Raw genomic sequence first — 21,320 nt, forward strand, 5'->3', positions numbered from 1 at the left:
CATGAAATTCACGATTTTAATGTAACTTTTGCAAAAATCTGAAATCATTTTGGAAATTTGCCCTAAAAAAATTGTAATTTACTTCTTACTGTATTATAAATAAAGTGACCACATTTTCATTGAGACAAAGAGGGACAAATGGAATGAAATAAAAATTGTAATTTAATTATGAAAGCAGACCAATAACTCAAAAAAATATATTTTATTGTGTACACTCATTATTTGTCTATAAATATACAAAAACATATTTATTATTAACTATTGGTAACTAAAAATATTTCTAAAAAACTGTAATTTGAATATTATGTATTTAATTAATTTAAAATTTTATTTAAAAAAATTATGACTTTCTTCTTTCACGGTCATATTTTTATCCGAGTGAATACTTTGCAATAGATTCGGATCATTTATTAAAATGTCGTGAAATTTCTCACATGAGTTGGTCAAATTATATTTTACCCTTAATACGGATTATAAAGTTTTAATGTTCAACTGCGTTTTTTCAATTATCCATATTTTATCGATACTATAAAAAACACATTCCGTTGCTGCATTTGTTCCTGGAAGGAAAAGCACGTGTTCTACAATTTTCAAAATATTTTCTTAAGGAATATTATTCTGTTTAAAATGAAGGAATAACTCCGCCCATTTTTTGTCTGTTTACACATTTGCAGACAAATAATATTTGACTTTTTTCAGTAACATATATTTTTACCAATGACACCTCATCAAAAAGATCATTTTCGCAAATATAATTTTTCGTAAAATGGTAATATATTATACTAATATACTTTTTAATACAATATTTGTATTAAAAAGGTTTTTCCACATATTTCCATAAAATCTCCTTTTTTAATGTCACCCAATTCTTTTATATTCGATTTCTGCGCTTTCACAAAACTCCTTCAAACTTTCAACACGCACAGTACGTGACTTGATTAATAACTATGATTTTCAAGATCTGCATTGCAACTGGATGATTTCAAGTAACGAACTCGTAATTAAGACAATTATTTCAATTAAAATCGACCATATACAAAGCTACGATTTCGAAAACCGTTATACTACCTTACCGCTTGAAGAAATTTATACCAGCTTACTTGCTCTACCAGATATAATTCCTCAGATTTATACAATAATTGATAACGAAAAATGGCAACTTTTTCTTACGAGCATGCTTTTCAATAATTATATTCTCTTTAACAATTGTATCTTCAAACAAATACAAGGGATCCCAATGGGAGGAAATTTTTCGAGCTCCGTCTGCGAATTATTCCTTTTCACAAGAGAATTGACATTTGTCCGATCTCTGGACGTAGCAGAACAAAAATTTTTTCAACACATTTAGCGTTACATTGATGATATAATAGCCTTTAAAAACCATAACAAAATAGAAGCAGCTAATATCTACCCAACTAGCTTAAAGCTAAATAAAACAAATACGGTGCAAAATAATGTAGTATACCTTGACCTTAATATCATTGATTACAATTTTATTAAAGTCTACGACAAGAGCAGAGAATTCACTTTTTCTACACTAAAGTTAACAAACTGGAATTCTAATATTTCCAAAAGAATCATCATTAACACAATTTTTTCACAGCTTCTTAGAATAAAAAGGATTTGTAATACTACAGAACACTTACAAGAAGAAATACTTTACTTCGTCACAATTCTGAAAAATAACCAAATTCCTCAGAAAATAATTAAAAATACTTTAAAAAGAAGCTGGCATTAGCCTTACCAATTTTTAGATAATTTGTTTTGGATAATGAAATTTTCTGCTTAAAGCCTACCGGAGGGCAGATGATGGATGGCTAATTCAAATTATCTAATGTAAAAATTGTATAAATGTAAATGTACAGTTAATTCTTCTACAAACATTTTCTTTCCTCCAAAGTTTTTGGCACTCTACTTTAATACTATTATGTAATAGTTTTAAATTACTTAGAAGGCAAGACTCTGCTTTTATTAACAAAATCGGGCCTTTTCATTTTTCATAGTAGCTTGACAGTCCTCTAGCTTGAAGAATGATGACTTTTATTAACAAATGATTATTTTCCAATTTACACTTTCTTTTGAGGCCAAAAATAAGTAATTTTAGCTGAATTAGCCATTTTCACTCATTTTTAACAGTTTTTTTCTTCCTACAACTTGACTGACGCCCTTTCGAGTTCTTTCCGTGTCTTTTCTCATCTGTCACCCCTTCTGTAAAAAAGAGGGGGACAAGACTTCCCGCCAACTTACTCTCTTAGCCCATTGGCTTCTTCAGTTTTAATAGCTTTGCACGATGACGTCATTTTACGATAAGGAAGGTTGGTTTGGACAAGAAGGGATTTTGTGCCTTTTCCAAAAAATTTTTCGAAAGCTGAGGACGGAAATTCTCAGGTCAGTTTTTTCGTTTCTTTTGTATAAGTTTTTAGTCCTAATAAGACCCTGCGACGATTTTTACTTACTAAATTGAATACATTTTTTTACTTACAATGCTGATTACATTTTTATCTGTTTACAGCACCTTTCTTCTAATAAAAGTTACAAAGTCTTTAAGGTCTAAAGGACCAGCCCGTACGTTGATGTGTATTTTGACTAATAGCAGATCGCTATTTATTTTATTTTATTATTTTTCTACTTTGATTTTGATTTTTATTTTACATAGCTCGGAATAATAATAGCCTTTGACACCTTAATGTGTTTTTCAGCGGACGCGTCGGGAAAAAGAGACAGAGCAGTGGAGCTACAAAAAAGGATTTATTCCAGTAAAAATTTTTTCGGAAATACTAATATTCTTTTATAAAAAAATTTTTTTCGCATTAAACAAGAGCTTCAATGGTCTGTTTCGGCGAAATGTGTAATGGTATTTAGCCTATTTCGTAGAACAGTTTTTTCCCTTGAAAAGCCAACTAAGAGTACGAGTGGGCTGATTTACCATTTTTCCGCTATTTAATTATTGTTTTTGTAGATAGTTTTTGATGCTTTTTGTGTCTTTATTATATTTTTTTTTAAATTTTGATTTTAATGTTTATGTATAGGCATATTATATATTGGCAATTTTTAATTTTAATCTTTTATGTATAGGCATTTTATATATTGACATTTATAATCCATGTTTTTTGTAACTTTCTTATATATATATATATTTTTTTTCCGTCCATCTATTTTTCATGCGAGTTAACTTTTCACATTTCACAACGGTCAGATTCATTAATTTTTTTTCGTGCATTAGCAAGTCTTCCAGCACTAAAATTTGGCAGTTTTATCGCGCTTATACAGTTTTTCCAGTTTTACCAGACAAATTTCTTATTGTTTATGTAGTACTATGTTACAACATTTCGAGGAGCTACAGCTCCTGGTAACTTTTTAGCAAGGTTGCTGCAATGTTCCTACCTACTACTATTCTTTCAAATCTTTTTGCAGCATTATGCGCAAAAGTTTTTGAGACCAGATAGGTCTTACGTCTAATTACCAGTTAGCTTTACATTTTCTTTTTCAATTAATATATATATATATATATATATACGAATAAGTTTTTGCAATAATATTTTCAAGATCAACTGAAAGTACGTCAGATGCTGTTTGAATAGTACTGTGTAGAATGTGTGCTGCACAACCTACTCCAATAATTTTTTGGTTCAAATGTTCGTTAAGTTTCGTAAAAACGTTATTGATGCCTCTTCTAGCTTTTCCACCAAAATTTGAATTTAGTGTTAGCCTCACAATAGGCAATAATTTTATTGTTCAAATTATTCTTTTTTAAAATAGTACTTATTGAATCAAAACTTATTTATGAAGTTTCACCCGGTAGTGAAACAAAATCTAATATTCTAATTTTAATCCCTGTTTCTGGATCAAAAAGTCTAACAGTTGTGGGAAATAATATTAAATCTTTGTGGTTGGAAGCATCCTAATATATGATATTAGATAAATATACATTTATCTAATTCTTTCTGCAATTGTGAAAACGAATATAGTGAAAAAACATTACAAATAATTGCTTCGGTTTTTGACCTTGCACATGCAAATTTTTTGTTGTACAATTTTTTGATCATTTGCGACATACAGCCAATTCATCTGAAACTTTGATTGTGGTTTATGGTGTGGAAAGCAAATAGCCCTTCAGCTGATGCTGTTCCTCCGTTAACAATACATATTCCTTGATGAGACGTAACGACAATGATCAAACACCACCGAGTAAATCTAACTCGTTACATCGCCTAATTTAGTTTACTCTGCATGCATTTTATGTGTTTTTTTATTTATATATTTTTATTTCTTTATATTTACTATAATAACTAATAAATAATAGGTAATATATTTTTTACAGTACATTTAAAAAAAGAAATGCTGATGTTTTCTAAAAAGCGGGACATTTTTAAAAATCGGCGAGATGCGGGGCAGTCCTCCAAAAAGTGGGACTGTCCCGCCAAAGTCGGGATGTGTGGTTACTTTAGTTATAAACCCATCTCAGTAACATTAAAAACAATATTCAATATTCATTAAAAATCATATTTTTTAAACACATAGGACAAACATGAACAAAAATACAACCAAAATAATGAATTCAGATTTATTAACGCAAATGTTGAGCAAAACTTCTACAAGTCTAACGTATGGAACAATCCATTTAGAAAAAGTCACAAAGCGCACAACTTTACAAGCTTGAAACAGAAAGATTTAGTTAAAAAAAATTATGCTTCTGAACCTTTGGGCGGCTTCTCATCGGAAGTGACTGTGGTATCAGATCTGGTGTCACTTCCATGGTCACCGTTGTCTGTAGCGCATGCAAGACTTGGGAATTTCTGGTACAAAGCTGCTCTGTATTTGGGATGGCTTATGCCATAAACGATGGGGTTGTAGACTGCAACTGCCTTGGCAAATACAGCTCCCCAGATGGTGGCCAAAGGAGTAAGACGCTTTCCTGAACTGAAAACACCGCTCCATGCAATGCTGAGGTATGGGGTCCATGCAATGAACCACAATCCGACAGTCATTAAGGCAATCTATTAGAAACAATAAACGGTAAATTCAATCGTGCAACATTGATTCTTCTATTAGTACATATACAAAAACTGCATTTGCAGTAAGGAATAATGAATAAATGCAGATTTTTATTGGTATCATTATGATATTTAAATTTAAATTCTGTCTTATGTTACACTTTAACGTCTGCCTGTATTTGGGACTAAATATGAGAGAGCAGAAATTTGTGAAAAACAATGCAATCTGTGTGAAATGCATTATGTTTTATTAAGTATTTGGTATTCCGTTTAACTTTTAGATAAAAAAAAAAAAAATACCCAAGGGGAAAGTTTCTATGAAAGAAATTTTTACTTAGTATGTAGGTATGTTTCCCTTATTTTACATAACAAATTATTTTTAAGTTTGGTACCATTCCTGAACCTCTCATTTTTTCTTCGCCAAGATCCAATTTTAAAGTCAGGTGAATAGAGTATTTAAATAAACGGATCTTGCAGTTTATGCAGAGCGTGATTTCGGCAGCCAGTACACGTTACTAGTTTATTCTTGATGTTACGCTGAGTGGCTGTTACGCCATTTCGGCCAGTTATTAAGTACATCGCCGAGTAAGGTGCTGAGTCAGCCTAGTTAGCCTTAAATTAAATTGTTACTCCAGCACAACTCTTTATCTTTGATTTTATTGTTAAATTCATCTTAAGTTCCACCGCAAAACCTCGGTGTTACTATAAGCACGACGTACCTACATTTGTGTTAATATTTGATGAATAATAAAGGGTTATTTCATACTTCTTCTGTGCTGGTATTCTTTTACTCCTGCGAGAAAATTCACTAGGTTTCCAAGTGATATCCTTTTAACTTTAAGAGGACAAAGATCCCCCAAGTACACTTTTCCACTAGATTTTTTTTTTTTTTTAAGATACTTTCCAACGAAATGAGATCGTAATTCTTCTCATGCAGTGTTTTACTTGTCATTTAAATTCTCTGCACTAAAATTTGTAAAATACAGCTTAAAAGTAATTTCCATACCTTAGCTAGTCTGCATTCAGCGGATTGCTTTTGCTGATCAGAATTAGCCCTGAGAGATGAAACATTCATCTTCTTAGCCTGTTCTCTGAGTTGCTGCTCGTGGTCTGCGACGGAACGAACAATGAAGGTGTAGTTGTAGATCAAGGTAAATAAAGGCGTAAAGTAAACAGCAAGACCATAGAAGATAACATATGAAGATGAAGACCAGTCTTTCGTTAAATAATCGATGGTGCAGCTAGTCATGTTACCCTCGGGCACATACCTGTCAAAAATGCAATAATATTATTGTCAAAAATGCAATAATATTAGTAAATTGTGCCTTTCAGTTCAGTTTTGCATTTAATGAACTTTATGAGCAACAAACTACGTGATTAGTTTTTATTCGAAAGTGTACCTAATGGCCAATTGTTTTTCAGTTGAACTTTTATTTGGAACAGATGTTAAATTTCTCTGAGGATAAATAGAACACATAAGCTACTGAGTTCCTGCTAAATGTTACCTAAATATCTGCTCGATTAATGGCCAGGCTAACTGATATCTAAGTATATAAGTATAAAGGTATCTAAGTAATATGACTAAAGATTAAGACCTAGATATTAGAAAGAATTTTTACGTATTTAAAGGACCGTTAATATTTTTTGTACAGATTTATGAATCCTGTTATCATTATTTACATTGCCGTTAGATTATCTATGCCGTTGTATAGTTAAATTCATTATTCTATTTTTAGTAAGTAATTATTTAATTTTTCAATTTATTCCATCGTAATGTTATATTTAGAAATAAACTTTTGAAAAGTTATTTTCGGAACTAATCTCAGCGAAGAAATCGCAGTGCGCCTCACAATCCACGCTATCTTAAAATCGCACATTTTTTTCGAATTACTGATTGTTCTGATAAAATATAATTCCCTAATTACTAATTTAAATGGGAATACTATTTTTGTATGGGAATTAAACTTGATTAATAGAAATATATTTGCTAGATGTACTTTAACGTTTGATTTCACTCATGTAAAGCCTATCGCTGCCCCTGTAGGAAAATGTGCGTATAATTATATTGTGAAATGTATAGTATAAAATAATGATGTTATAACGTTGGGTACTGTAATATTCTAAGCATGTATTCTATTGTATCTTCTCTTAAATATATGGCATAAAATGTATAAGCAGGACTTATTATTATTGCTATTATTATTATTATTTATCTATTCATTTTTTAACTTTATTTTTATTTATTCTGAACAAGGGTTTCACTACTCTGCTATGCCCTTTTCACTTTGTTCTTTTCACCTAACTTTGTTTACACGATATCTTCGCTGAGGACAATGTACGTGTACTAATCTCATCTCCTGTCACCTTACCGTGATCCGAAGGATATGTACATCGCCGATTGGACATTAAGATTGATGTACCCTACCGGTAATACAGTTGTTCAGCTGTTGGTGAAGAGAGAAAATCATATTTTAGCAATTAAAATTATAACAGTAATAATTCGAACACTTGATATAGTTACTAACTTTTGAGGAATTAACGTAATTTTAATCTTGAAACTTCGAATTTGGATAAATATGAGCCTCTTATTGGCATGGTTTCTATCTCATACCTGATCATTACTGAACTAGTAATAAATCTGAAGACAGATCTTAAAAAACAGTCATTGCTTTTTATAGTGCATAACTCTCTTGCAAATATTTATTTATTGTGTTTGAATTGATTTGAAATAAGAGACCTGGTAAAGAAGGTTTTCATTGAGGAGTTTTTTTCTCAAATGCTACTGTTATTATAAATGTAGAGTATATGTACCTGTTCCAGCCGAACATAGGAAGAAGAGTCCATATAGCTGACCAGACCCACACTAAAAGGATCTGAATTGCTGCTTTCTTGCTAGTTAAAGGCTCTGCAGACATACCTCTGACGATGACGTTGTATCTGTCGAATGCGATCATCACCATGGTCCAGATGGAAACGCAGCCGAAAAGACTACCAGCCATCCCGTATATTTCGCACATAAGTGGTCCTAAGACCCACGTTTCGGAGAAACAATTAGCGGCCATAGTGGGCATCATGAAGGCCATCATAGAGAAATCCGAGAAAGCAAGATTTACAATTAACATGTTTGTTGGTGTCTTGAGGCTCTGAAAAAGAATTGAATTATATTAGAATTATGAACCAAAACTTAAACTGATAAAAATACAAATAAAGAGATTTAAATCACGAATTAGAAAATTATGTAATATTTATTTACATTTGTAAAAGACTATATTCTTTTACAAATTTATAGAGTTTGGTTTGCTTTACAGACAAATCAAACTCTATAAATTCAAACTCTTAACAGACGTAAAATGAATTATCGCTGTGTTTGACACGACTGCAGAGATTTGAAATTTGAAAAGGTTTGAAACAAAAGTTTTCATTTAACAGAGCTTAGAATATATACGCACTTCTTGTGTTCACAGAATCAGCACCACTTGTGGAGATGCAACTTATCATAACAGTTAAATTCAATATTTAGAACTTAACCTAGTAGTCAAGGAGGACACAATTTAATTTAAATCTAAGTTGCCTCACAACTTCTCACTGGCGTGAAAATTTCAATGACGGTAGCTATAACGCAAAGCCGAATAATTAGAATCTTGTCACAGTTGGCAAAACTAAGTATCATGGCTTCGAGGTACAGAAACATGTTTTACCTTAGACTCCAAAAATCTTATCTTAAATACTCTCTACTTCATTTATTTCAGGTGAGGAAACAGAAAGTAGAAGTAGTAAAGATTGAAATTAAAAATAATAGTAATATTATAAATTAAAACTTCCGGCAAAAATTTAAAAGTAGACTATTGATAACAAGAGGAATCGATATGCGTTTTCGTAATGAATATGTGCGGAAAATGCATTTTTTTTTCAACTTATTATTTTAACATTAGTCTGGAAACAACTATAAAGTCTGGCATGTATTTGTCCCATACTGCATCTGTATCTGTTTTATCTGAAATTTCATTTTTCAGTTTTGTGTTGAGAAATATAGTCCAATAAAGTGAGATTCTTTACTATTCATTTAATATTTGAAAAATAATACTAACTACTTTCATAACCATTTTAAAAGTTAATCTGTAATTAGTAGCTTGTATGTCAAATCCGGGAACTTTTTAATTAGGCATGTGTATTCTTCTTAAGATTCGTAAGCTTCGTGTTGCTAAGATTTTGTTCATTTCGGCAATTTGATAATAGGGATGTTCGAGCAAATTCTTAAAAAATGTATGTTCATTTATGCTCGGATTTGCTATACATTAAAATTGAAAATTTTGCATAATAACAAGGCAAAATACTTTTATAATACTTTTTTATTAAAATCTGCTTCCTAAGAATATCCTGCTTTTCGAATGCGGTTATTAATTATGCCGAGAATTTTAATTTAGTTAATTTACACTAAATTTTTACTTATAGTTTGTAGTGTAAATTTTTTAGCTTACCCACAAAATTTTTAAAAGTATATATTTCTCTGTTTTAATAAAAGATTAAAAAACTGCGTTTTTTACTGGCACAACTTAATACACTAATTTGCCCAACGTTGCTATATTTTTTGCCTAGACTTAACCAGACTAGCCACTTCCTCAGTGCTTTTAACTTTAGTTGCGGAATGTTACATCCCACATACTGTAAAATTAAAGTGTATGTTTTTACAAGCAAAATTGTAATTGCATATATCTGTTATGAAATTCAAAATCTCTGAAACGAAGCTGCTGTGGTGGTATGCCACAAATAAGTTTGGATAATCTAAAATTTTCAGGTACATTAACTGTGACTGTTGTAAAAATTTCTTACCTTAGTTGTTGTCATGAGATAGATAACCATCCCATTGCCAATGACACTGATGATTCCCAAAATGATCATAGCCAGCCCTAAAAGGCTGTGCCATAATGGATTTAGAGGTGGAAATTGATACCAGTGCTCGTGTACCATATATAAGATGTCGCTAGGTACTGTGTCGACGACAGTTGCATTCCTGTGATAAGGGTAGAATGCACCATCGTAAGGCACTGGAGCACTAAGATGGACTGGGGCTGGGGCACCAAGCATTCCGCGAGGAGCCATGAAGGCACTGTTCATCACTTGGGAAGACATGTCTGAAGGAAGCAAATCGATGCTGCAAAAGAAAATGGCAGTATTTAATTTGGAATCATTTCAAAGTTTTACAGACTATTGAAATTTTATTTAATTGACTAAAGTTTGCGTTAAAAATCTGTGAAAAAATATAATATAAAAGAATTTAAGAATTCAGAAGTTGGTGAATTAATATTTTCCCATCTCTACATATAATAAAAGAAAGAGGCTGTTTGTGTGTGTGTCTGTGTGTCTTTCGTTCGTGCTGCGCGTAAGCTAATAGACCCACGGCTACGAAATTTGGTACATAGGTGCTTCTAGACAAGAGACAGTGCACCTCGAAGCGATTTTTTTCGAAATTAGAATTAGAATTTTTTTTTTTTTATTTTATGTTTTGTGACGAAATCACGTCATTTAGAGACATAATGGGCTACAAGAAAGCGAGATTTTACTCTACACACTCTATTTTCACATCGTCATGAAATGTAGGCACTATTTTACGAACTTAAAATAAATTTCGTGTTTCAATAAATCGATTAAATACGAATTTATTTAATAAGTGAATTTATTTAATAAAGTGAGCTTAACACCTTTTCAACGGGATTTTTTTCTAAAAAAGTTTATTTTTAAAAATGTACAGTTTATTTTTCTTTGATTTTTGGACACATTAAACTTTCATCTTTGCGACTGCTTTTACAAAAAGAATTTTGGAAAAATGATAATATTTTGTATTTAAAAAAAAAATTTAAATGAAGCTTCCGAGTACACTTCTCACATCTTTAAAAATGTGATTTTGGCAACAATTTTCTTTCTTATTGTTGTTGATAGATTTTTGAAGAAATCGCATCATTTTGAATAGTTTCATTCTTTTAGAAACATGGGTTTGGCAAGAATTTTTCATCGTATTTCTTATGTCACTGTTTTTAAGAGACTGGCATATTTCATTGTTATTTTTTTTTTTATATATATAATACTTTTTTTTTTTTTTTTTTTTTTTTGATAAAGTTGTTCTGCAGAGTAAAAATTCTGCGCGGAATGTTTTGTTTTTTGAGTTTCTTTCATGTTATTTTTTGCTTATTTCACTGTTTGTAAGATATTGAAAAGTTTTGCATGACTTTTTTTCTTCAACAGAAAGTTAGTTAATTTTTTTATTAGGATAATTAATATTTGTATTAATGGATATAGCTTATTTCATTGTAATTTTTTTCTCTTGAAAATATAAGACAAAATATCATTAATTATACTTTGCCTTTCAGAATTTTTTGTTTTTTTGTATTCTTTTATGTTATTTATTGCTCATTTCACTGTTTTTAAGATACTGAAAAGTTTTGAGTGATTTTTTTTTAGGAAACTTCTTAAGATTTTGCAAAGGGAAGTTGGTTAATTTATGTTTTAGGATAATTAATATTTTTATTAAGGGATATTGCTTATTTCATTGTAATTTTGTTATATGTATTAACTTTTTTTTTATGAAGTTGTTCTGCTGAGTAAAATTCTACGCAGCTTTTAAATTTAACGTTTGGTGTTCCCTTTAGCCATTTTCCCGGTACATTTAAAAGCCAGACGAAGGCTGGCAGCGAAGCTGCTAGAAATGTAATAAAATACAATCATTCTTCTAGTGAAAGAAAATTATTTTTTTAATAAAGCTTCTTGTTATTATGTTGTAGAGATGGAAGGAGATAAAAAATGAGCAATGCCCTCGCCAGGGTCGGAACCTCGGACCTCTCGAATACACACCAAGTGTGCTGACCATTACATTTCGCATGCTAAGAAGGCGCGAGAAATACCTTATAATGTTATTAAGTAAAATTCCTATATTTTGTTTTTCTATACTGCAAAAATTTTATCTCTTTTCCTTCTAATGGACATTTAATTTTATATTGAATACTATTCATTAGTGTAATTCCTTTATCGTGAATTCTTTTTTATTTGACTGCATTTATGTTACATTTGAGATGAATTAAATTTTATTTTTTCCGATACAGTGCAATATTCTTTTAAGATCACGTGTTTCCCTTATATTTCCGATGCGATATTTACAAAGTGTGTTATACAACAGAGGAGAAATTTTAGTGGAATCTGCTTTGATATTCTCATTTCATGAAAATCAACTGACTTTTAAATTAAAAAGACATATTTACTAGAAACAGGACTGAAATATAATTTTATATTCATGTTATGATTGGTTAGATGCTGGTTATGATGCTTCGTTTATATCCATAGGCATCATGCATAGTTTATTTTATACAAGTAACTTAACATGAGACTAATAAAGACCGTCTTTCCGTAGTGAAATAAATAGTTCTAACATTGTTAGAACATTTAATGCGTATTCTATCCATTATGTCCAGAAATAATCCTGGAAACAATTTTTAGATTTTAGGGAATAATTATATAAAATTATCGTATGGATATTTCCTGATACATTTTCTGGTTTAGTTATTTTAATTATGATAATTCAAAAACAATTTTAAAACTATTTAAAATAGAAAATAAATCTCACTTTTTACATCCATTGAAGTGTCTGGTGTGCAAATATAGAAAAATAACACTTCTATGACTCCTATGGAACCAATATTTTATTCCATACGATGTTATAGATTCTTATTCATAAGATTTATTTACATTTTACATGCACGTAGCATCGCGTGACAGAAACTCGGAGTTTTGTTTACTTCGTTCTTCGCGGAGAGTAGAAGGTGTTGCCATTCCGCTTTAACTAAATTTAATTAGAAATGTAACGGAACTGAAGCGACACTACACACCCCCTTCCTAGTGACAGCGATTATGGAAGATAGTCTTTAAAGTGACTGGGGAACTTCACATGTCTGCCGGTTCTAGTAGTCTTAGTTTCATGATGATTTTCTGAAGTTCCTTCAGTGTTCTTGAGTGAAGGTGTTTCCCAAAGTTCCGCTTTCTTGGAATGGGAGTTTTGAAAAGGAATATCATAATCTTGCGCTAGGAAACATGGCTTTAGTCTGTCTATTGAAACTCTTTTAACTTTTCCTTGGATTTCAATATCGAAGTACTTATCCTTTCTTGCTCTTACAGGATACGGTCCAAGATAGACAGGCTGTAGCGACGAATTATTAATGTTGTTGTATAGGAATACGTGAGAACAGTTGGAAAGATGTTTAGAAACAAAGACTGTTCTATTTCCATGGGTGGTGGTAGAACTTGGCTTCATAGCTCTTATTATTTTCTGAAGGTTTTGACAAAATTCAGACTGTTTCATATGAGGTACTGTTGAAAAGAATTCACCAGGTAATGCTAAAGGAGTTCCGTATACAAGTTCTGCGGATGAGCAACCTAAGTCTTCCTTGATGGCAGATCTTATGCCTAAAAGAACGAAAGGCAATGCTTCCGGCCATGATTTTGATTCGAGTAGATGACATTTGAGACTTGCTTTTAAAGTTATGTGTTGTCTTTCGATCAGGCCATTTGCCTGTGGATGGTACGCAGTTGTAGTGTTTGTATGAAAACCAAGATATTTTCCTAAAGCTTGAAAAAGTTGGCTATCAAATTGCCGACCTTGGTCAGATGTTATGCGATTCGGAATTCCAAAGCGTGAAAACCAAGTATAAATCAAAGCTTTAGCAATAGATTCTGCTGATTGATCTTCTAACGGTACCGCTTCGATCCATCGTGTATAACGATCGATGATGGTTAGAAGGTATTTGAATCCTTTGCAAGGAGGTAGCGGACCCACCAGATCTATGTTTAAATGCTGGAATCTGTGTGGAGGTACTTTGAATTCTCCCAAAGATGAATGTGTATGTCTGTGAACTTTAGATCTTTGGCAAGATAAACATGCTCTAGTCCATAGTTTGCAGTCTTTATTCATATTGGGCCATATGAAACGTCGTGTTATCAATTTTATCGTGGATCTTATTCCAGGATGAGATAAATTACGGATTGAAGAAAATATTTTCTGCCGAAACTTTGCAGGGATGTATGGTCGACTATAATTTGTAGAAGTATCACAGTAAATTTTCTTCTCGCTGTCCGGTATAGGGATCTGTAGGATTTTTAAGTTTGGGTTGTTTTTTAGTATCTCCAAGTCGTCATCTTCTTGACAGTCTACTATAGTTTGTAAGTCTATTGCAGATGGTACAGAAATGGTGTCTATGCGAGAGAGAGCGTCAGCGACGGTATTTTCATGCCCTTGTATGAATCGGATATCGGTTGAGAACTGGCCAATATATGACAGTTGTCGAGCTTGTCGTGGGGAAGCTTTTTCCAAGTTTTGTTGGAAGGCAAATGTTAGTGGTTTGTGATCCGTGTATATTGCAAAAGTTCGCCCTTCTAAGATGTATTTGAAATGTTTTACTCCTGTATAGATGGCTAAGAGTTCTCTATCGTAGGCACTATATTTTTGTTGTGCTGATGTCAAATTCCGGGAAAAGAAACTTAAAGGTTGTTTTTCATTATTCACAATCTGATGTAAAACGGCTCCAATGGCAGTATCGGAAGCATCAGTTGTTAGCGATATTTCAGCCTTTTCGGATGGGTGAGTTAAGTTTGTGGCATGAATAAGTGCATCTTTTAAGATCTGGAAGGCGTTTCTTGTTTCTGCCGTCCAGGTTATTTCTTTTCTGCAGTTCTTTTTAATACCACTGAGCATTGTTGTTAAAAGTTGTTGCAGTTTTGCACAATTTGGTATGAATCTGTGATAAAAATTCACCATACCTAAAAATCGTCTTAAACTAGTAAATGATTTTGGTTCTGGGAAATTTTTGATGGCATCAACTTTCGTTGAGAGAGGTTTAAGTCCTTCAGCTGACACTTCGTATCCCAGGAATGCAAGTTTTGCTTGACCAAATTTACACTTTGCCGCATTAATACACAGGCCATATTCGTTTAGTCTCTCGAGGACTACTCGTATATGTTTTCGATGAGTTTCTTCATCTGGAGAGGCTATTAGAATGTCATCCAAATAGCAAAACACGAATTCTAGTCCATTCAACACACTGTTCATGAAACGTTGGAACGTTTGGGCCGCATTTCGTAGGCCGAACGTCATGAATGGGAACTCGAATAAGCCAAAGGGAGTGAGAATGGCCGTTTTCGGTATATCTTCTTCGCGAACTGGAATTTGTTGGTACGCTCTAATGAGGTCTATGGATGAGAAAACTCTTTTTCCCGCTAAAATGGAACTGCAATCTGTTAAAAATGGGAGAGGGTATCTATCAGGAATCGTGACGTTGTTTAACGCTCGATAGTCTCCACAAGGTCTCCAATCACCTGATTTCTTCATAGCGAGATGTAGTGGGCTCGACCAGTTACTTTTGGATGGTCTGCATAAACCCATTTGGAGCATAAATTCAAACTCCATTTTAGCCGCTTTAAGTTTCTCAGCTGATAGTCTCCTGGCTTTAGCGAAAACTGGTGGACCTCTGGTTTCGATATAATGTTCGATGTTATGATTTTTAACTTTATTATTAACTACATTGAGTTTTAACAAATCCGGAAAATCGTTAATGATACGTTTATATGGATCATTTACGGCATTTAAAATCGGAATATTATTATTGTTATTTTGAAAACAAGGAGTTCCATTGGTTGTTAAGAATGTAGTACCATCAATCAACTTGCGATTTTTAGAATCTACCAAAAGGTTAAAATTTGCAAGAAAATCCATGCCTATTATCGGTTTGTTTACGTCCGCAATTACAAAAGGCCATGTGAATGATCGTCTGAGTCCAAGATCAAGCTTGTGTAATTTTTGGCCATATGTTTTAATTTTCGTACCATTTGCAGCAAAGAGTTCTAATTTTGAGATGTTTTTCTTATCTGCAGGCAAGGGAGGAATGACAGAAATTTCTGCCCCAGTATCTATTAAAAATTGGGTAGCCGATTCTTTGTCGCTGATGAAAAGACGACTCAGCTGCACCCCTTGTCCATCCGTCGTCAATGAGAGACGGGGAGCTGGTTTTCCGGACTATTTGTCTGTGATGTTGATGAGTAGTTGCAGGGTTGTTTACACTTAAATGACTTATCACCGAATTTTTTATGATAGTAACAAATATCACTAGATCTGTAACTCCTATCTCGTGATTTGGATCGGTTACGACAATAGGGACGACTGTGGCGTTGCTTGTTTAAAGCAGAAACTTGTAAGCTAAGTTCACTAACCTGTTTTTGTAAACTTTCAATCACTTCCGTTTTTACCGTTATGGATGATGCAGCAGCTATTTGGGGAGTAACAGGGTTTAATTCCCAAATCTTATCGGCCATTGTAGCCACTTTTGACAAATCTTCACTACTAACAGATATAATGCTACGCATATTAACGGGTAAACGTTGTAGCCACAATGTTTTTAGGAAAGTATCTGTTACTTTATCGCCAGCCAAATTACGCATCTCACATAGCAATTGAGATGGCTTTTTGTCACCCAGTTCTAACTCACTCAGTAATTTTTGGGTTTTTTGAGTCTCTGAATCAGCATATAATGAAATTAGTCTATTTTTAATTGCCTCATATTTATTATCTTGTGGTGGACTTAGCAGAATATCAGATACCTGTGACAAAATATCGGGTTCAATGGAGCTTATAACACAATCATATTTTGTTTGATCTACACTAATTTTTGCATTTCTAAATTGTGCTTCTAGTTGAATAAACCATATTTTAGGATCTGGCTTCCAAAAAGGAGGAACTTTAACGCTTACCTTGGCGACAGATGCAGTTGTTGCTTTAATTTCGGTTTCGTCTTCGTCAGCCATTGTAGAATTCGATCACGCCGGGATACACCAGTGAAGTGTCTGGTGTGCAAATATAGAAAAATAACACTTCTCTGACTCCTATGGAACCAATATTTTATTCCATACGATGTTATAGATTCTTATTCATAAGATTTATTTACATTTTACATGCACGTAGCATCGCGTGACAGAAACTCGGAGTTTTGTTTACTTCGTTCTTCGCGGAGAGTAGAAGGTGTTGCCATTCCGCTTTAACTAAATTTAATTAGAAATGTAACGGAACTGAAGTGACACTACATCCATTTAAATTAGTTAACTAATTTACTATTTCTCATTACTTTATCTTCTCATGACGATATGTAATATAATATAACGAAGAAAAAGAAACGAGAAGTCCCAGCTATAATGGTGATTCAATTTAAAGTTAAAAACTCATTTCATTTTTCATAAAATAATTTTTATGTAGGTGGGAGAACGTCTTTGGAAGTGCACCTATCGAAAAGTCCTTTGGAAGTCCTCCTAATAGAAGAAAATTCTATAGAAGACGCTTGAATTTTAATTGATAAACCTTGCCTTTGACCCTTAGAAACTAGTTTAAGCTTTCAGTAATATACATTTTATGATCAAAATTAGCAAATAAAATGGTACTACCTTGCTATACATAAAATTTTTATTAATTCTATAGAAGTTTAAAAATAAATTAATCAAATCCGATTTATGATTAACAATGTAGCAATTCGACGCAAAATTTTGGGAAGGTAATTTTCTGCGTTCTTATATTTAATTCTCGTGCAGGTAGTAGAAACGTTAATGATTGTTTATAATAAGGTTTGCTTTGAAACACTGCAATAGTTGTTTTTATTTACAGTCTGAATAGCTATGATCGGATATTTTTGTTTTGGCATCTGACTTGTGTATCTATAATCGCCAAGAATTGGGCCCATTTGTTAAACAAGTTTAGTTTTCTCTTTTTTCACTGTATTTTTCATCTATTGATTATATAAGCTTATTTGATAAATCTTTCTTTAGAAGAGAAAGGATGAAACACAAAATAATTGGCATAAAGGTCTAAAAATAATATTTTACATTTTATCTGTAACGTTTTAAAAGCTATTTACAGTGTTTCTCTTTTACTTCATTTAAACATATTTCCTGAATTAATTATTGTGATTCTGTCCAACAACTTATTTTTATATCTAAAACTCTGGAAGAAGTAATTTATATATTTAAATGAAAACGATAAATGTGCGTATTAATCAAAAAATATTCAGAGCTATATCTAAAGTAAAGCGAAACACGATTATAATTCTCGTAGGGAGATATACAGTGTACTTACTACATGAGAGGTAAATTTTAATAGCAAGCATTTAATACAGAAGTACAGGATTTTTCCCCACACTGACTGACTGACTGATAACTTATAGCCAGAATACCACTGAAATCAGTAGTTTATCTGGCTCAATCAAATTTATGCCAGATGGGCACAATAACATAGAACTATCTTCACATAATGTCCGCAGTAAGGAGGAGCAAAGACGGATAAAGAATAGGAAGACCAGCAACGCAAAAGCTCACTGCTGTTAAGAACATTAAAGAGCTATTTGCTGATAAAAAAATAGCGGTGGACATTCACAATTCTATTAAAATGTCTAAATTACATAAAGAAAACATTTTTTTAAATCTAAATTTAATTATTAAGTGTTTTTCAATTTTTTTCTTTAAAACTTTACATTACAAAAACGTAATTAAATAAAAAAAAATTGAGACTTAATCAGTAAATTGATGAAAATGGAAAAGTTTGTGATCATCTAAATCCTCCCTTTCAGACAAATTCACGAAAAACAACGAAAACTGTTTAATACCTAAAGGAGGAAAACTTTGCATTACTATGTTTTAGTGGTTATCAAAAGAAATATACATGGTCATATAAAAAAATTAAATCTTAACCAAAATTAGGAAAACATTAATCTTCAGATGAAATATATATTGAAAGTTCTGTTTCATATTAACAGCAGACTAGTAAAGAGTTGAATAAAATTATTTTAGCGTTAAAATTAGTTTCCAATTCTTTTTCTTTTGGCCATGCAAATATTATACTTATAATGCAATGGATAAAGGACCTTTCATATTTTCATGTTATCATGAAAGTTATTAAACCTTTGTCAGTATGCTTCCAATCAAATATCACTGAAAGATAGAACTTACCTGAAACTCAGAATTTCTCAAATCTACAAGAGCCACCCGCAAGTAGCGCTGTGAATCTCCTGCAGAAGATGCTAGCCAACAGAACCACAAGGAACCGCTTTGCTTTGCACGAATGCGACTTTCACAGAATTGCTTGGCCATTTTATATTCATATCGAATTGTACTTTGCGTTTGTCTTAAGCAGATAAGAATTCATAAGGTTTCATTTTTCTAAATCTGTCAAAATATAAGAAATGAGATTAGCTTTTTAATCCTTTTAAGAGTTCTCGGATGGTGTGATCTCAAAGAAGAAAAAATTCCCACTGAGAATATTTTATGAAAGAAAATCAATAACTTAAGAATGTTTTAAAGAAACTCACTGATTCGTACCTATTTTAATTAGATTTAGGTTCATATAATTTTTTTTTCATTTATGTAATAAACTCTAGTTCAAATTGAGAAAATATTAATCTTCCTAATTGGGTTTAGATCTAACATTTAATAAAAACGTTTCCATTTAAATTTCAGGGAAAAGTTTGTTAACTGAGAGATATCAAATTTTGTCTTTCAAGAAAATTATTTGTAAGCAATTATTAAAAAAACTTGTTAAAATCTCATTTTGTCTCGTGTATTTTTAAGCTATTATTTCTTATAATTTACAAAATAATGGAAAATTACTTAAGCTCACAAGAAAAATCTAAAAACTATTCAAATCCATGATATTTCTACAACAATTGTCTTGAATTCCTTATTAACAGCTTTTATAATTTTTAATTAAATATAGTTATTCATACTTCTGTAAATTCCGGGCCTTTTATTTTGTGACAGCAAAAGTGTTGTATTCATGAAAACATTTGACACGTATCTCTTGTCTTTAGCCCAAAGGGCCTTAGACCAGAAGGGCTATTAATTTCGTTTTGGCATTTTACGTTAATTCACTTTTCAAACTGTTGCCATCAAATATTATCGTTATCGCTCTATGTTATATTTAAAGAAATTAAGTAATGAAGAATCTGCATAAATGTATGTATGTTTCTTACATTGTGATAAAACAACGGTACCTAGAGCCATTTAATTTTTAATAACGTAAGCCTCCAGCGAATATCGGCAACTGGAAGCCCTAATTTGGAATTTGTTTTATTGTCTATTTCATATTATACAACACTTTAACGAATTTTTGATTAACAAACTCAACGATTTCAAAGCGAACAATGGCTACAGTGTACGAAAAGAAAAACATTTTTATCTCCAGCGCGAGAGACTGTATATCGGAAATTCTAAAGATATGCTCATATTAAAACCATTTTGGGATATTGCTGTTGAATTGAATTTTATGGTTTAAGTGCGAAGAACATGATATTTAATAAATAAAGGTAACATACAAAACGTTAAAAAAGGCCCCTTTGAGCGTAATACAAAATCTGAAAACTTTCAGATTCCGCCCGCCCCTCTTTTTTCGATAAACACTCTGTATTACGCCCCAATGCTTTTACAAAATAACATGTCGCCCAAACGAAATGGTGGTTAGTGACCACCGTACCGAAGGGCCCGGGTCTGAATCCCGCAGGAGACATGGATATTTGTAAATGCATAGTGTCTTTTGGCATGGGGACACTCTAAATACATGGCGAACTGAAAGTCCTTTAATGTGGACTGGGGACGCTTGGTGGCTACCAGAGATAAACAGGCATGTGTCCCTCACCTTCCACCATCTAGTGAGAACTCCCTGTGGCCTCAAGAGACCACACCCGGAGCTTATTGAGAGCGCAAGAAGAGTTTACATAGCCAAACAGGGGCAACTTATTGACATTGCTTGACTAATTGCATAATTACAGTAAGAGATTTGTGGGACGGATCTACAGATGAGGGGTTCAGAGCTAAATACTAAATATGTGAAAACATAAAAAAGTACAGAAAACACACACGAAAAAAAAAGAGGATGCACATGTCAGGTACATATTTGGCCTCATTGACCATATATATGGTACATTGTGCGGAGGGTGTTTACAGACGAGGGGCCATGATAGGGGATTAACATGTGATTGCTGGGCATTGATATGGGGGACATGGAGAGGTCCTGGCGAATATATATTTGTGGAGCATAGGTTGCTGAGTGTGTGAATCCGCCGAGCGCGGTAACATGTTAACAGCACAGGGTGATGTGTATGTTGACTTCTGATAGTGGCGAACGTTGTGGGATTATGCAGCGTCGCATATATCTTAGCCCATAGCTGCAAGCTGGTCATTGACCTTATAGATTTTATTGATTGCCGGTTTATTTAAAATAAATATCCGTTGAAAAGCGTCTGTAGGAGGAGTGGAGTGCTT

General features: G+C 32.5%; 1 protein-coding gene across 1 annotated transcript; it reads right to left on the bottom strand.

Moving 5' to 3' along the window:
- Positions 1 to 4,550: 4,550 nt before the first annotated feature.
- LOC118189042 (ocellar opsin-like) lies at positions 4,551 to 19,171 on the bottom strand. The gene is made up of 5 exons (XM_035359577.2): positions 19,014 to 19,171; positions 9,825 to 10,146; positions 7,806 to 8,137; positions 6,001 to 6,262; positions 4,551 to 4,997 (listed from the first exon to the last, which is right to left on the bottom strand). The coding sequence occupies exons 2-5, from the start codon at positions 10,122 to 10,124 to the stop codon at positions 4,686 to 4,688; spliced, it is 1,206 nt and encodes a 401-aa protein (XP_035215468.1). The 5' UTR covers positions 10,125 to 10,146; positions 19,014 to 19,171; the 3' UTR covers positions 4,551 to 4,685.
- Between the last annotated feature and the right edge of the window lie 2,149 nt (positions 19,172 to 21,320).

Source organism: Stegodyphus dumicola, chromosome 4, assembly GCF_044657685.1.
Source record: "Stegodyphus dumicola isolate Sdum_Otavi_A_Nest chromosome 4, ASM4465768v1".
NCBI lineage: Eukaryota > Metazoa > Arthropoda > Arachnida > Araneae > Eresidae > Stegodyphus > Stegodyphus dumicola.

What these genes read in the sequence shown, in the direction of transcription:
- LOC118189042 (XM_035359577.2), bottom strand. Translation starts at nt 10,124, where the DNA reads ATGTCTTCCCAAGTGATGAACAGTGCCTTCATGGCTCCTCGCGGAATG. An exon ending in ATCTCATGACAACAACTAAG is followed by an intron (nt 8,138 to 9,824) that starts GTAAGAAATTTT and finishes ATTCTTTTTCAG; the next exon opens with AGCCTCAAGACACCAACAAA. An exon ending in CCTATGTTCGGCTGGAACAG is followed by an intron (nt 6,263 to 7,805) that starts GTACATATACTC and finishes CATTTTTGACAG; the next exon opens with GTATGTGCCCGAGGGTAACA.